The sequence below is a fragment of the Malurus melanocephalus genome, unplaced genomic scaffold (genome assembly GCF_030028575.1).
Source record: "Malurus melanocephalus ecotype Western Australia unplaced genomic scaffold, MMel_1.1 scaffold_355, whole genome shotgun sequence".
Lineage (NCBI taxonomy): Eukaryota > Metazoa > Chordata > Aves > Passeriformes > Maluridae > Malurus > Malurus melanocephalus.
In genome coordinates, this window is record NW_026623587.1 from 242,582 (window position 1) to 259,752 (window position 17,171).

Consider the following 17,171-nt stretch of genomic DNA (forward strand, 5'->3'; position numbering starts at 1 on the left):
CCCATCCCACGGAGTGTCCCAAGGAGTGTCCGGGTGCGCTGCGGCCGCGCCGGGGTGGGGACAAGGCTGCTTTTGATCTGGGCGGATCAAAGGAGCTGCTGGTGTGGAGCAGAGCTGTTAGAGGGCTGTCCCTGTCACCGTGGAGTCAGGGACGTGGCCAGGGTGACTCAGGGCTTTGGCTGCATCTGCCTATGGATGCAAAAACATTGATTTCTTTACGTGCTGTGCAGGTGGATTTACTGCTCTGTGGTGCTTCCTCACCCCCAGAGCTGGGGTGTGGGGTGGTGACCGTGTCCTGTACCCCATCCCAGCAGCACTCCCAGACTCTGGGATGGGGTAAGGGGCACATCCAGCCCTTCCCAAAGCCATGGCCGTGCCCTGGAAGGGCACGAGGTGAGCACCTTTCCTGCCTGACTTTTCTCAGCTCCCTCATGCTGACCCATGGGGTGTGATGAGTTTGTCCATCCTGAGCCAGAGGATGAGCAATGCCMCCCCTGAGGGGACCTGGAGTCACCTCTCTGCCCGTGGGAGGTCCCAAAGTGGAGGAGCCAGGGCCACCAGCTGAGCTCGAGTGTGGTTGTTTCAAAGTGTTAAAACAGGAAAAACTCTGRTTTAATGACTGCTTCAGCTTTCATGGAATATAAAAGTCTTAAAGTTAATTGAAACAAGCTGGAAATGGGATTTTTTTTTCAGAGTGAACAGAGGAAGCTGGGGGGAAAAAGGGCTTTGTGCTGTTCCCTGTGCCATTTGCTSTGCAGCCCCATTGCTTCAGGCTGGAGCTGTGTCTGCTGGCCAAGGCAGGCCCTGGCCCAGGGCTGTCACCTTTGCAAATCACTCCCAGTCCAGAGGAAAGAAAGAAAAATGTATTTATAGCTCAAAAATGCACATGAAATCAGAGTCATCGACTCAGAATAGCCTGGCTTGGAAGGGACCTCAAAGCTCATCCCATTCCACCCCCTGCCACGGGCAGARACACCTTCCACTGTCCCAGGGTGCTCCAAGCTCCATCCAGCYKGGCCTTGGRCACTTCTTTATTCCTGAGATGTGTGGGAATGGCCCCAGTTCTTTGGGGTTGCTTTCCAGAGCCCTTGGTGAACACCTGGGGAGGTGTTGCAGTGATTTTCTCCAGTYACCACTGGTGAAACGCAGTGATCTCAATGGCTGTGGGTGTGCTTGGGGTGGGACACTCTTGTGGCAGGAAAAGCACTGCAGGCACTCTCTGTTCTCCATGTTTTCCATATTATTTCCAAATTTTCAATTTTTTTTTTTCCCAGATGTATCACTTCTGTTTTCCAAAGCAGTTTGAACCCACAGCTTTCCAGAAGCAGCAGTGCTGGTCCCTGCTCTCTCCCGCACCTGGCCCACCCTGCTCGGTCTGGATGGTGCCTCATGGCATGGCCATGACCTTCCAAACCAGTTTTTTTGTTTGTTTTTTTTTTAGCTTTTACCTCTGTTTTACTGTTTTAATGAAGTAGGGATGGAGCTCAGCAGGAGGAGAAAGAAGCAGCAGATTTAATTTGGGTTTTAGGAGTGGTCATCTGATGCACCACCCCATGAACAGCTTCAAAATGAGGAATTAGATAAAAATCCTCTCACACAGAGCACTCCCCTCATTTACCTTGGTCTATTTATAAACTGTTTGGAAGGGTCACCATAACCCAGGCAGGATGCGGCGTTGCTGCGGGGGACATTCCCCAGCCCAGGATAAACTGTTTGGGTTATTTAGGATGTGTTAAAGCTGCTCACACAGGCTGGAAATGTTTGCTAAGAGTGAGATTGGGAAGAGTGAGGGGTCTGCCTTGATGGCCCCAGGAATGCATCCAGGGAATGAATTGACACTGGATTTAGGATTCAGGAGGGACCCCAGGGAGCAGCAGCAGCAATTCAGGGCAGATCAACCCAAGGGGGTGATGTAAAAGGGAAAAAAAAAAAACCTACCAGCCGAATCCTGAGCTGATGTAGCCATTGCAAAAGGGCAAATCCATGCTTTGAAAAAGGACTTTTGGGGCTGGGAATGACCCTGCASGGCTGGATTCTGCACCCCTGCCAGGGGCTGCTGGCCCTGTCCACCATGTATCAGATTATTTTGATACTCTTTTATTCCTCCCTTTTTGGAGCTGCAGGAGAGGCTGGCTGCAAGGTTCCTTGATTCCTTTGGGGCTCCTTGGGGGTTTCTGTGTCCTCACCCCAGCCCCATTTCCCCTACTCCCCTTGCAGCCTCTCAATTTAATCCAGGGCTCCCTTCCCGCTCCAGGCTTTACCTCCCTGGGCCATATTTCTCATCTTTACTTCTATTTTCCCAATGGCTCCAAGCCTGTAACCTCTTCTTTTAATTTATTTTTTACCAGCTTTTCTCTGTTTTGCAGAATTTCTCTGGGCCAGGCCAGTGCTGCAGGTGTGGCACACTCTATCCTGGAACTCCTGGGGTTCACCCTGGACCTGTTCTGGGCTCTGAGCACCCCACACCTTCCCCAGAGGGAGCCTGGGTGGTTCATTCACCTCCTGGTTTGTCAGGGTGGGGTTTGCCTGTGTCTGGGATGCAGCTGCTGCTCCTCAGCCCTGCAAGTGTTCTGGCTAAACAGGCACTGTGCCAAAAAGTGGAGGAAAAACCCTAAAATTGTCACATGAGTTGGTGCCCTGTGAGCTCTAGAGGTGCCTCCTGGTGGGTACCAAACCCASGGGTGCCCCAACCAGTGGGCACCAGTCAGAGATTGGGACCCAAACCTCGGCTCAGGGTCACTGTCCCCTGGCCCCAGGACGTTCTCTGCCCTCTCTCCGGGTGGGAGAGGCTGTGTTTGTGCAGGATTTGCATCTGTGGCCGCAGGAAGGGCCGTGGCACCGCTCGCCCCCAGCTGGCCCTGAGCCCGTTTCCTCCCCGTGGGGCCCGGACAGGGGGGCCCCGCCCCGGCCACACCCACAGGGACATGGGGACAGGGCTGGGGGACAGAGCTGATCCCAGTGAACCCACAGGGACATGGGGACAGGGCTGGGGGACAGAGCTGATCCCAGTGAACCCACAGGGACATGGGGACAGGGCTGGGGGACAGAGCTGATCCAGTGACCCCACAGGGACATGGGGAGACAGGGCTGGGGGGACAGAGCTGATCCAGTGACCCCACAGGGACATGGGGACAGGCTGGGGGACAGAGCTGATCCCAGTGCCCCCACAGGGACATGGGGACAGGGCTGGGGGACAGAGCTGATCCCAGTGAACCCACAGGGATATGGGGACAGGGCTGGGGGGACAGAGCTGATCCCAGTGCCCCCCACAGGGACACAGCCCCAGTGCTGTACAGACCCCAACTCACTGCCCAAAGCACAGCCACGGCCTCCCATGGCACAGCCCCCCATTGCACTGCCCTGATTCCCCCATGGCCCCCCAAGGCACAGCCCCCTCATCCCTCAATGTGCTGCCCCCCATGGCACTGCCCCATGCAGCCCCCACCCCACTGCAGTGACCCCCATGTACAGCCCCCCACAGTTACACCGCCTCTGTGCCTGCAGGTGCCCCCCAATGTCTCCCCCCCCAGTTTGGGGCTGGAGGACCCCAAAGGCCCGGGGGAGGGGGRACACAGCCCTCACACCAGAACCAGAGGCAGCACAAGGGGATGTTTTGGCTGGGAACACGAGCAGGGGCAGATTGCCATTGTCCTGTCCTTGTCCCCACAGGGACAGACACCTCCTGGTACCAGCGATGTCCCCGCCCTCCCCAGGTGCTCCCCTGCACTTTTTGGCAGCCACTCCAGACCGAACCTGTGATTTTGGAGCTGGCATCAACACCAGGACGGTGACCCAGCCCTGTGTCACCTGCGTGCCCCTGGTCAGGCACAGGCTGGTGGTGGCCGAGCTGCCCCTCAGATCCTCATCCCCCTGTGCCATCCAGCTCCACCAGGGAGTCCCAGGCAGATCAGTCCCATGTCCCCGCTGTCACCAGGAGCTCGTCACCCCAGGGGTGCTTTCTGCCCCCCAGCTCGGGAGGGGTTTAGAGCCCTCATTCCCAGGGCAGGCTGAGCATCTTCCACCCTCCCTGGGTTTCCTGCTGTGTTCTGGGGRTTTCCTGCCTTTCCCCCGCTCCCCCACTGCCCGTGGGGTCCTGGAATGGCTCAGACTCCTTCCCAGTTGCAGCAAAACAGTTTTGTCTGGGCTCTTGAGCCCTCGAGGGGGGTGGCTTCTCCTTGATTGTCTAATTTTCCATCTTTCAGAGTTCGGGGGGCACTGTGTTTTGGGGTTTTTTTTAATGGTTACCAACGGTGCTGCTTGGGGGAAGCTCTTCCTTCTCAAAACCCTGAATTAGCCAGAAGAGCATCTCTCCAGTGGCTGTTACCAAAACACCTGCCAGACTCGTTTGGATGGGATCTTTGCACTGGGTCAGTCCTGCCTGGCTTGCTGACCCCGAGGGCAGCTCCCAGCTGCTGAGTGTCAGCTCTAGCTGAGCTACTGCGCCTTTGTGACACAGAAATCACCRCATTTGCAAGGATTTGTTAGGCAAATCCCCCTGGCCACAGCAGAGGCACATCCAGCTGCCTGGCACGGGGCTGGGGAGACTTTGTGGGTCCAGGCTCGGGGCTGGGGGGATTTGCTCAGAGAATCCCCTCCCCTGAACTGGCGGGATGGGATCTGCTCTGTGATGTACCAAACCCCCCCCACAAATTCGGGTTTTTCCCCTTGTTTTTGGTGGTGTGCAGCTGGGCTCTCAGGGTGCTGGCTCCAGCCGAGGGTTGTCAAAAAACAGGAGCTTGAAATACCAGCGAGAGATCACTTTGAGCTTCTCTGGTTTTACCCAATGGGGGAAAAAAACCTTGGCTAGATGGTGCAAGCGCAAGTGAGAGATGAGAGGTGCCAGGGCGTTCATCAGGGATGAAAGAAAGGTGAGTGCAGGTGAGGAGGAGCCGCCGTGCTGAACTTCTGCACTGCTGGGTGTGGAAACCCCGCCGCTTCCTCCTCGGAATGCTCCGAATGGATGGAGGGGTTTTCCCCGGGGAGTTCTGGTGCTCACACCAGAATTTGGTCCCACGGCCACCGTGCAGCCTGAGCTGGCTGTCCYCATGTCCCCRTGTCCCTGTGCTGCAGGGGCAGAGCCGCGAAGGGTCCGGGAGCTTTGGGATGGCCGGGGCAGTGCAGCAGGAGCGGCGCGGAGCATCAGGGATCAGCCCACGGTCACACAAACCAGCYACTCCGGACTTGCTATTTTTTTTCCAGACTCACTTTTTTTTTTCGCGGACTCACGCTTTTCCCCCAGACTCACTGTGTTTTCTCCGYGGTTCCCCTGTCGGCAAGGGGAAGCACCCAAGCACCGCGTCAGCCCCATTAACCCCTTTTGGCAGCGTCATCTCTCTGACCTTTCTGCTGACGGTTCCGGGCTAATGACTAACCAGGGGCAGCCCGCAGGGTGGGGATGTTTAGCCCGGGCTGCGGGCTCTCGGGGCCGCGATGAGCTCACCCCGCTGCCCCGGCCGTGCTCGCTCGCACGGTGCCGCCGTGACGGCAGCGGCCGGGGACGGGGAAGCGGCCGGCAGCGGCCATCCCATGGCACGGCGAGAAGGAAGTGCCGCCCAGGGCCACTCCTCCTCACCATTTCCTCTCCGGGGCCGCTTTCTGTACGGATGAGAGTGGGGACAGAGGAGCTGCCGGCCCGTCCGAGGCCGGAGGCTGCGCTCGGCGGGCGAAGGGAAGCGCCGGTGACCGGCCCCGAGGGGACACTGCGGGTAACTGCTCTGCCATCGGCTCCCCCATCCTGTCCCCATCCCTCAGGGGTCACTTCGGCAGCCTCCAGCTCCAGCCTGGCCACCGCCTCCTGCTCGTCCCCTGTGGCTTCTCTCTGCCGAAGGCCGCCTGGCTTTTGCAGGGATGCTCCCGATGCTTTTGGATGCTTCAGCCTCTCCCCCTSCGCTTGCCGTGCTTGGCTCTGGGGCTTGGCAAAACTTGGGGCTGGGCTGGTGGGCATTAGAGGCGAACAGGCTGTCGGGGGGGGTTCGCTGGCTGTCACCGCTGTCACCCTGTGCCGTGTTTTCGGGGAGGGTGGGCGCCTGCAGCCCCCGAGCTCCGGCCGTCARTCGAACCACGTCGCTCGGTTTGTTCCCAGACGGGGCCCCCGGGCAGCYGCAGTTCGGGATGCCGGGGCTGTGCTGGCCTCTGCCGGCATCCCTGAGCTCGGCTCGCAGCCYCTGACCCCTTTATCTGCAGCTCCCACCGGTTTGACTCCCAGCTGGGGCTGGGGGGATATCAATCTCCTCTGGGATTTCCCAGCTGTTCCCTTCTCCCAGCGGTTTGCCCATCCCGAGAGGCTGAGGCTGGGCTGCAGCTCCCCACCCGGGGGTCCTTTAGCCAGGGACACGGTTCCCCGCTGCCTCTTGGGCCACCCGGGGCTTTCACCGCCCGCCCAGGGCTGTCTCCATCCCGCTCCCCTCTCCCACGCTGCTCCGGCTGCCCACACAGGCTCCTCTGTTGTGGAAACCTTGTTTTGGAGCAGCCACGGGGTGATACACGAATGCAAACACTGCAAGGGCTGAAGCAAGAAAGCTGGAGGCTTCCCAAGAGTATTTCCAAGTGCAGGCTTCCCCGCGTTTTCCAGGATCGGCACAGAGCAGCGATTAACAGTGTTTACACGAGCCCTGGGATGCTGCAGAACCAATTCCTGGCCTYTCTTTTCTGTCATTTCCACCAATTATTAAAATAAGCTGCCGAAAGTGCCTGACCCTGACCCAACACTGAATGTGCAGGGGCTGCTCTTAGGAACTTCCAGTCCCGTGTAAATACCAGCAGATATTAGGGCCTGAGTCACGGCGTTAACAGGGTTATTATATTCATGACTCGACAGATTCCTTGCTTAGGATGGGGTTCTGTCCTTCCACCCTGCCTTGCTCAGCTCATCTGGAGGGTTGGGCATCCCCTGCCAGTTGGGCTTTTGGGAAAGGGCACCTTGAGCATCCCCCAGCTGATGAGCCCTCAATCCTCACATTCCCCACGGGCCCTGGAGGGGCTTTGGGCTCTCTGCATGGACATGGCAGTGGGACAGCTAGCTCTGGACTGTGAGGAGCCAAATCCTTGTRTGCTTCAGCTGGAGCAGCACCCAGCTGTGGGCTGGCAGCATCCCTGGGGACTGTTCAGGGTGTCCAGMAGCCTCCCAGGACTTGGAGGGAGCCCATGAAAAAGATAAAGTTTGTAGCAGGTTCTGTTATGACAGGACAAGGGGGGGAGAGACTAAAACTAAACTAAAAGAGAGTGGATTTAGAGAAGATATAAGGAAGTTTCTTAGAATGAGGATGGTGAGGCCCTGSCATGGGTTGCCCAGAGTGGCTGCCCCATCCCTGGAAACATTCCAGGCCAGGCTGAATGGAGCTTGGAGCAGCCTCGTCCAGTGGAAGGTGTCCTGCCCACAGCAGGGGTTTGGAATGAGATGGACTTTGAAGGTCCATCCAACCAAAACAATTCCATGATTCTGTCATCCTTCTGCTCTCTGAAACTTTTCCTGTAAATTTCCGTCGCCTCCCTGCTGGTATTTAACCAACCCCGTCTCCTCCTGCATGGGTTTGGGGCTGAGGAATTTTCACCCTGTGTTTGTGGGGCAGTGTCTCAGGGTCTGGAGGGCTGTGTGAGCCCTGGCTGAGCTCTGGGATGTCCCTGGTCTGTGCTGCTCTGAGCTGCAGGGGCTGCTCCCCCATGGCTTTGGGGACACTTGTCCCTTTGGGGACCTTCAGGCACGGTGAGTGAGGTGATGCAGGGTGGAGGGGAGCAGGGGTGTGACTCCAGGGTGGCATGGGGACAGCTCAGGAGCCCCAGTGGCATCCCTTGGGTGGCATCCCGGCTGATGGTGGCATCCAGCCATCCTTCCTGGTGCCACTTCAAGGCCTCCTTGTGGGATCTCGTCTGGCTGGTTTTGCTTTTGCACACCAAAGCCTGAACTTTGGGTCAGGAATCAGGTCAGCAATTAGCACTGGGTGTTAATTACTGCACAGCAGTGGCAGGCACAGCAATGAGTGCTACTGCCGGCACACGGTCCCAAAATCACCTTGTGCACGGAGTGAGAGTGAAGCTCTGCATTTTGGAGGGGCCAGGAAAGGTGCAGGGTGAGGTGAGGAGGCAGAGGGAGAGGTTCTCAGTGCCCGTGGCTCCTGCACAGCCCCCGGGGTGCCCTGGGGCTCGGGGGGTGCTGGTGCCACTCTGCACAAGGGAAGTAAAACCTTCCCAGAGCGTGACTTGCTGCAGGTTGGTGGTTTCCTGCTGAGCTGCAGCGAGTTAATAACCAACTTCCAGACCTCCTTGTTCTCTCCAGAGCCGTGGTGCTTTTGGCAAGGCCCAGTGTTCATTTTTTAAGGGTGGCTGATGAAAGCGGCTTTTCCTTCCGCTGCCCGTGCCGGTGCCCTGCTCTGGCATCTGGCATTTCCTTCTRTGAAATGTTGAATGGTGTAGTTTGGGTTCTGTGAAGTTAAAGCACAGGTTGTAGGTGATAGAGGAGTTCWTCCTTCACAYTGTGYTAAACTTTTACTGTCAAACRTTGAAAAATAARTATCGTTGGAGTGTATTTGTAGAGTGTTTTCCTCGCTGGGGCTGAGAGTGTCATAGCAGCAAACTGTCCCTTGTGTCAGCACTGCTGTGGCTCAGAGGGGTCAGGAAAATGCCCTTCCACCATGGCACAGGTTCTGCCAGCACCAGCTGCGTGCCAGGCAGGGTCAGAGGCACCCTTGGGGTGGCAACACATGGAGATGGTGGTGTGTGGGGTCCTGGGCCGTGGGGCTCCATCCAACCCCGCAGAACTGTGTGTTCCCAGGGCCTTCCTTGCTGTGTCCGTGCCTCTCATCACATCCCTCTGCTGCAGCGTGGCCTCTCCTCCTCCTCATTTTCAAGTGGAGGTTTGTCAGTTCAGATGGTTCTCTCATCCCAGGATGGCCGTGTCCCTGAGCTTTTCCTGCTCCAGTCTCATGTGGCAGCCCCTGTGTCCCCCCYGCCTGCCCAGGGGTGTGGGRGGCAGGGAATGGCCATGGGGTGACAGGGCTGGGTCCTCCCCCTCAGCCACAGTCACGCTGTTCCTCTGCAGCCCCTCCGAGCCCTCCCCACCCAGGGGCAGCTCTCCCCTCAGCCCCTGCCCAGCACACCCACGGGCACAGCCAGGAAAATCCTCCCAGCCCCGGAGATGCCACCGCGGCCACCGCRGCTCCCCCAGCGCGTTCTGGCATGGCCCGAGGTGTCCGTGGGTGGGCAGCGGCTGCTCCCACAGGGTGTGGACGTGCCTGAGTGCATGTGCTGGCACAGGGGTGGGGCTCTGTGCCTTCCTGAAGTTTGGCAGGTGTAGGGAAAGAGGATGGACAGCTCTGGTTGAGGGTCTGGCCAGTCTGTCCGGCTGTCCTGSCTCCTGCTCACAGCAGAACTTCCASCTTTGGCGCCAGCCRGCTCTGACCTTCCCTTCTGCATCTGAAGGCTGGGTTGGGTTTGYGTTACACATCAATTTGAATTAATTAACACCCAATTTCATTTGTAGTTTTGCACATGTGGCCTGTCTCCCAGACAGCTCAGGTCTGAAGGTCTCTGCCAYCCTGCCATTGCTGGTTGCTGCTGTTTCTGCCCATTGGAATTCTGCTGTCCCTGGTTGCTTCCTGATGTTAGGATGGTTGATTTTACTCAGTCCTTTTCTTTTTTAGAAAGAAGATGATGTGAATGGGCTCTAAGAACCAGAYGAGATGGATGARGAGCTGCCCTGCTCCRAGGTGGATGGAAAAAGYGTCCTCAGGGATCTGGGAGTGAAGATGTCCTGCRTGGAGAGCAATCCCACAGGAGACACATGTGGAGCAGAGAAGGATGCAGGAGAGGTGCCCTGTGCTGAGATGAGCACAAAGGAAGGGGCTGCTTGTGACCCCAGAATTGTCTTCACTGAGGGCAGCATGGAAGGAGAGACGCTGGGTACTGGCAGTGACGGGGAAGGGGAGATCCCTGGCACTGGGAGCCATGGGGAAGGGAAGATTCCTGCCTCTGGCAGTGATGAGGAAGGGAGGATTCCTGCCATTGGCAGTGGTGGGGAAGGAGAGATTTCCAGAACTGGCATTGATGGGAAAGAGGATATTCTCAGAACTGACAGTGATGGGGAAGGGAAGATTCCTGGCACTGGCAGTGATGGGAGAGGGGAGATCCCTGGCAGTGGCAGTGACAGGGAAGAGGACATTCCCAGCACTGGCAGCAATTGGGAAGAGGAGATCCCTGGCACTGGCAGTGGTGGGGAACAGGAGATTCCTGTCACTGATAGTGATGGGGAAGAGGAGATCCCTGGCACTGGCAGTGATGAGGAACAGGAGATTCCCATCTCCGATAGCGATGGGGAAGGGGAAATGCTCTGTGATGCAAAAGAAGAGGCGTCTTGCTCCGAGAGTGATGTGGAGGAAGTGCCAGATGCTGTAATCCCTGCTGCTTCCAAGAAAATAACTTCCATTTCCTCTCCCCTGCGGGCCATCGTCCGCCTGCGCCGGCGCTACCAGGGGCTSAAGAAGAGCCGCCTGCACTTAGAGCTCCCTCGGGAGAAACCTGCTGAGTTTGTCCACACCAGGCTGCTCCAAAGGCAGCTGTCCCTGAGCAGAACTGCCCTGTACAACCCTTCCATGTCMTTCTTTAATCAGTCTGGCTTTGAGAGCTCCCAGTACTTCACCTTTGACACATCTGTGGAACATTACTCGGTGAAAAAGTCCAGGCGGAAAAAAAGCCGAAGGAAATCCAGGATGGTCCTCTACCCAGATAAGACCAAAAAATACCTCCCAGCAGAGGAGAAAAGCAAGGCCAAGCGCTGCCTCCTCTTGCTCATCGCCATCATCTTCTTCCAGATTCTCAATGCCATAGAGAACCTGGATGATAACCTCCAAAAATACGACCTGGACGGTTTGGAGAAAACCATGCACCGGGAAGTTTTCGGGCAGAAAGTCGCTGTGGAAAGCATTGTGGAATTGCTGAAAGACTACCTGGCCACCCACATCCACAACAAGCCTCTGGTGATCTCTCTGAATGGCCCAGCAGGGGTTGGGAAGAGCCACGTGGGCTGGCTGCTGGCCAAACATTTCCGTTCCGTCATGGACAATGACTTTGTGCTGCAGTACTTTGTGATGCATCACTGCCCCAGCGGCGTGGATCCCCTCACCTGTGAGATAGACCTGTCCCAGAAGATTTCTGACATGGTTACAAGGGCTGAGATCGAGGAGAAGACCCCACTGTTTATCCTGGATGAGGTTGAACTCATGTCCCCTGTCCTGCTGGACACCCTCAGCCGATTCTTCGAACCCAATCAAACCAACGAGTTCCTCAAYGCCATCTACATTTTAATTAGCAACCTGGGAGGTGCTGAAATCACCAAGTTCGTTATCCAGAACGCATCCACTGAGCTCCTGTATCAGCAGAGGGGAGCTGAGGAGCTGCTGAGCACCATCCAGCCAGTCCTGGCCAGCGTCCACCCTCTGTGGAAGGCTGCAGACATCATCCCCTTCATTCTCCTGGAGAAGTCTCACGTCATCAACTGCTTCCTGGAGCAGATGAGGAGGGAAGGGCTCTACCCCGACCAGAAGCACATTGAGAATTTGGCCAATCAGCTCAGTTACTACACTACAGGGGACAAGCAGTACTCCAGGATGGGCTGCAAGCAGGTTGTGGCCAAAGTCAACCTCCTGTAGTGATTTAGTGCAGAGACCGAGCCCTGGGGTTGCAAGGTTCTGTGCTCACGAGGAGTTTGTTACAGCAGGCAGTGCTCAAAGTGCCTTTTCTCAGCCCTGCACTGCCTCTGCCCTGGTCTAGGTAGAGGGATGGCAGCCTGGTCTGCACTCCTCCAGAGACTTCACTTTTTCAGATTTTCCTTGAATAAGGAGTGCAAGGAAGCCTGAGCCAGCTCCTGATAATTGCAAGATACTTTGTTYCTCACATTCCCATTTGGGATTCTTGTCGCTGAGGAGTTGTGAGATGGCATCAAAAGCTGCAGCATACAAACAGGAGGGTGAAACAACCCCTGGGCCCCTGCAGAAAATGTCACCTCCTGTATCTCACTCCTTCCAGGCTCACAGTCACCTGTCCTTTGCTGTTCTTGGTCCTGCTGCTGTGTGCAGAGCAGAGACCTGGCACTGGGACAATTTGTGCCTCCTGCTCCCCAAAACGTGCAGGCAATCAGAGCTCTGCCTTCTCCAGCTCCTACATGCCCCCCTCCTCCAGAGAACACTTCTTGGACCTGTTCCTGAGCTGCTGCTCCTCTGAGCTCATCCCTGACTCACCTTTGGCACCTGCAGTGAGATTTCTGCCCTGCAGGTGCGTTTTCACTCAACTTAGAGACTGCTCAGCTGCGCCAGATGGTGCAGAAATAACCTCAGGATTGTTTCAGGTCTGCTGGTGGCACCTCATCCTCAGAGCTCTTCTGCTTTTTGCCCCTTGGGACACRTCACCGTGGTCAGTCATTATCTAGAAAGCCCAAAGTAGCAGCTGATGTGTCTTAAGCAGCACACACTGGAAAAAGGCAGTTTGGGCTGATGGAGTGGGAATCCTGGGCTTGTTCCCAGTCTGGAGGCCAAGGAGAGGCTCTTTCCATGGAGTCCCAGGTGAGAGGTGGCTTGGGAGCAGCTGGGGAAGAGCACAGAGCCAAGCTTTGAGTCTGACCTGCAAACCCAGCAGGTATTTGGGACATTGTTCTTTCAGGTTGTGGTTTTGTACAAGGTTTCTAGAAGTTGCTGTGAATTCCCAGACAATAAACCCTGTTTGTAGCTGGATGTTTGCACTGCAGGTTTCATTCTCCTCTTTCTGATGTTTGATCTCCAAAGACTCTGTCACACACTCCTGCTTCCAGAGCTACTRTCAGGAATAAACCCAAACAATCCTGAATAAAATAATTCAAAGTRCATTTCTTTCATTTGACTGAAATGTGGATTTCGTCCCAAATTTCCCTTCTGGAGCCGTGTGGCTGCACTGCTGTGCCTGTTCTTCTCGGTGCCTTGGCTTTGGAGCAAGGCTGCAGCTTTGTGGGGTGGTTTTTGCAGAGCCCCTTGATGCAGGGTGGGTGCAGCTGCTCCAGGTGTGCTCCTGGTGAGCCCAACCCCAACTGTATGGCTCCTCCATCTGAGCCACCTCCTGAATTCAAAGTGTCCTCAAAACCCAACCTATGGGAGCTGGTCTCCACAGTTTGGAGAGACTTTACTGCTCAGACATTTGGGATGCTTATATCCTGGGTGAGAAACAACTCAGGGGCCAGGATTCCCAGTGGGAGAGGGGCAGGTGTTGGTTCTGAATGTTTCAACCATTTCTTTTGTTTATAAATACCCACCCATGGTTGTACCAGGGGTCCCTGGGGTTCTCCACACCACCTATCACCCTGTGAAAAGGGGAGGGGGACTTGGAGTGGAGCTGAGCTTGTATGCGCACCCCTAAATCAGGGCTCCCAGCCCTTCCCAAACCTGGGGTGCACTGAGGCATCAGCCCACAGCTCTGTGCCCACCAGGAGCTGTGCTGGTGGCTCGGGGCTCACCCTCAGCAGCTCAGCACCCCTGGGTGCAGCAGCACAGGGCCCCCTGTGCCTCCATTCCTGCGGGACAGGAACCGCATTCCCAGCACGGGGAGACCTCGGAGGAGCAGCGGTGTCACCTCCAGCAGCCTCCTGACTGGAGTCACTCACCTGCAGTGAGAATTCATCCTTGCTGTAACAGCCTCACCTGAGTGTCCCAGGAGCCCATCCCACACGGATCCTGGGATCTCCCTGCACGGTGTGARGACACCAGAGCAGAGCTCTGTGACACAGAACAGCACCACCCCAGTCCTGCTGGGCTTCCCCTGGGCTACCCGAGTGCTGCTGGGGCTGCTCCCACTGCTCTGTGCCCATCCAGCAGGATTCTGTCCCCTCTCTGGTGCCTCTGGCTGTCCAAGGCCCACAGAGGATCCGTGGGGTTGGCCCAGGACACCTGAACAGAGATTGCAGAGAGATTCACATGAAGGCACCGCTGGCAGGGGGTGCAGGGGGCAGTGGTCCCATCCACCCACACACCAGCGACAGCTCCTTGTGCTCAGGGCAAGGAAAAGCTGCTGCCAGGCCCTACAAGGGATTTATTGCTCTTTCCAACTCCTGTGCTCATCACCAAACGGGTGAGGCGCCACCAGGAAAGTAAGTTTTGACCCCAGTGATGGTGGGGAAGATCAGAGCTGCAGCAGAGGAGAAAAGGGTGACGACAGCCCAGGAAAATTGGGGCTGTGATTCTCCCCAGGGGTCAGAGGGAAGGTCTGCCATGGCTTTTGAGACCGTGCAGTGATGGGGTGAGTCTTGGAAAGGTGGAGGGAGGATGATCACCCCCTCTGCTTGGGAAGGAAGAGGAGGCACAGCCAAATTCAGGAATGAATATGTAACCTGTGAGCATCCTGAGGAGACAAGACAAATGGCATCCGACGTTTTTTGAGAGAAGTTGTAGGTGTGTAATCTAATTTCCTCTGACAGAATATTCAGAGAATAGCAATTACAGTTACTGAGGTGAGCTGGAAGGAGTTTTCCAGACGTGGAGAAACGAAATATTCCATAAATGGTGGGAGAACAGGGTCAGACACTGAGACAGACTCGGTTTGTCTGCTCATGGAATCTGGAGAGGAAGGGGMGCTGAGAGGCACCCAAGCACTGCAGAAGCCAGGCTCGGGATGGAAATCATAAATCGGAGGAAAGGTCTGAAGGAAGGTGCTGGAGGAGGGTGGGAGTGAGCAAACGCACGTTCCAGGATGGGGAGGGTGACGGGCTGAAAGGAAAACAAGCCTGGGGGCACCGCAGCGCTCCCCTCCGCAGGAGGGATAACAGCCCGGGGCTCGCGAATGGCAAACATCCCGTTAAAATGTATAAATAGGTGTGCTGCATATGCACGGGGTGAAGTAATGCAGGGCTACGCACATGAGGCCATATTTGGGCACTTCTTGGGGAGGGAGGGAGGGAGGGGATCCTGTGCGTCCCCAGGATCCTGCCGGGAACGGGGAGCGCAGGAGGGCAGCGGGGCAGGGAGGTGATGGAGCCCGGGCACAAGTTTCAGGTGAAGCGTGATAAGAGGTTTCAAATATGCAAACCACGGGCAGGAAGGAGACGGCGGTGCCCGGTTCTCCCAACCTTCCTCGGGCAGGGCGAGAAGTTGGCTCCGGAGAGAGGAGTTTATGCAAAACTTCGGGGAAATTGCTGGAGCTGGGGAAGTGCAGCAGCACCGAACTGGATTGATTAGAGAGGCTGCAGAGCTGCTATCATTGACTGCAGGGACAGAGCAGGGTTTAGCCAGAGGCACAGGACTCTGCTCAGGGTCTCAGGAAGTCCCCCTTTGCCTGTTCTCTGTCCCACTCCGAGCTGCTCTCCCTGGCAGTGCTCAGCTGCTTAGAGATGACACCAATTTAACTCATTCCTCTAAAAAGGGTTTGTCTCAGATCCTAAAATACCTGCATTTATGTGGGAAGTTTCAGGCAGCTGCATCTGCACACTGTCAGCCCGGGGCGGTGGGGTGAGATCAGCGAGTSTCTGCCCAGGTGGATGGATTTCCACATGGGATGGGTTAGAGGGACATGGGAAGCAGCCAGCACTGAAACTGGAGTGTGCAGAAAAGTTAATGATGTAATAAAGGAATCTGGAAATCTGGAACCTCATTTTCTTCCCCTCCATGCTTTCCCCACATCARCTCTGTTTATCAATATATGTATTAGGCATTATTTTAGGGTCTGTATCTACAGCTACCCCTGGGGATTTGTAGCCATCCCCAGAAGTGCCTGCAGAAGGGACAGCCCTCCCCAGCACATTTTGCATTCTCCAGTGACAGACGTGGAGCTACTGCTCTGTCCCAGTCTCCCTGGGCAGTGTGGGGTGTGACATCAACCCCTGCTCCTCCTTCAGCTGCGGAGGTCACAGCACAGAGCCACTCACAATACTCACAAACAGTCCAGAATCTTCGGGGGATGCTCATTTGAGTTTTGGGCTTCCCGTGATGCCTTAGTTGATCCCTCAGGCCGGGATTTAGCTGCTCTAATTTTGGTAACTTGAGGAAGTCTGAGTAAGTCTGCCTGGGATTTCCCCACCCATTGTTGCCTCCTGCAAAGAGCCTACCCAGGAACCCAGGCCTGGGAAAAACCTCCTGGAAAACCTTGCCTGAGCCTCAGCTGGTGCTTTGGGCTCCCTTTTCCTCAGGGATGTGCCTAGAGGGAATTCTGTGTTTTTCCCATCTCCCAGCCTTGYTGGTCCAGCCTGGGGCACCTCTCCAGACCCTCACAGCTTCTGTTAACTTCCAGCATCAGCTCCAACTTCCCCAGATGGACAGAAACAGTCTGGAGGAGCCCATCCCTCACCAGATTCTGGCACCTGGGCCCTGTGAGGTGAGTGGACRTTTTTGTGGCCAGCAAGTGATCTGTGAAGGAATGCAAAGCATTAATTGCAGCCAAACTCCCTGTTTTCACCTGAACCTTTGCCCCTCCTCTGTTCCTGTCTGCATGTGCCCCACCAGCCAAATGCTCTCACTCATACCAGACCCATGTGGTATCTTGCCTATCCTCCTGAGGGGAAAAAAAAAATCTAAAAAAAAGAAACAAAATCCTGAAGAAACATATTCTCRGAATTTTTTTGTTTCCTTTTAACCCTTCAGAGCCACCCAACATGGTTTGTGTGCAGCAGCAGTTGCAGCCATGCCCAGCTTCTAGATTTTCCGGAGCTGTGACTGCAGGAGTGTGTGCCCTCTTGGCTGGCACAGCCTGGGGTTTCTGTCCTGCAATTTTCCTGACATATCCAGCAAACTGCCCAGCTCTCCCTGAGGTGAATTCATGCACTCCCCTCCTGGGATCAAGGTCTCTGAATCACGGACTTGCTCTGCCTTCACTGATGTCCTGCATCCCCCTGGGTGCTGTGGGGATCTTGGAAAATCAGTCCTGGGCTTTTCCTTCTGTGATAAGCTGATCCTTGGCTTCAAGGCTGTCCCTTCTGTCTCYGAGTGAAGAAGGGCCCCAGCCTTTCCGGGTGATGGAATGAGCGTTTCTGCCCCTCCCTGCGGATCCCYGCAGCGCAAACTGCACAAACAGCGCTGGAGGCCCGGGTGGCTCGAGGTCAGAACACGATGCTGAGTGTTGCAAAGCATTTCAGCCTGACGTGACCTGGTGTCCTCAGCTCTGTCTGTGCTGTGGCTGCCATCACCTCCAGCTGCAAAAGCTGCTCCTTGATGCACTCTTCTGCCAAACACGCA

General features: G+C 56.1%; 1 protein-coding gene across 1 annotated transcript; it reads left to right on the forward strand.

The window, feature by feature from the left end:
• The first annotated feature begins 5,432 nt into the window (after nt 1–5,432).
• TOR4A (torsin family 4 member A) lies at nt 5,433–12,858 on the forward strand. The gene is made up of 2 exons (XM_057378350.1): nt 5,433–5,705; nt 9,636–12,858. The coding sequence occupies exon 2, from the start codon at nt 9,675–9,677 to the stop codon at nt 11,637–11,639; it is 1,965 nt and encodes a 654-aa protein (XP_057234333.1). The 5' UTR covers nt 5,433–5,705; nt 9,636–9,674; the 3' UTR covers nt 11,640–12,858.
• Nucleotides 12,859–17,171: the final 4,313 nt, after the last annotated feature.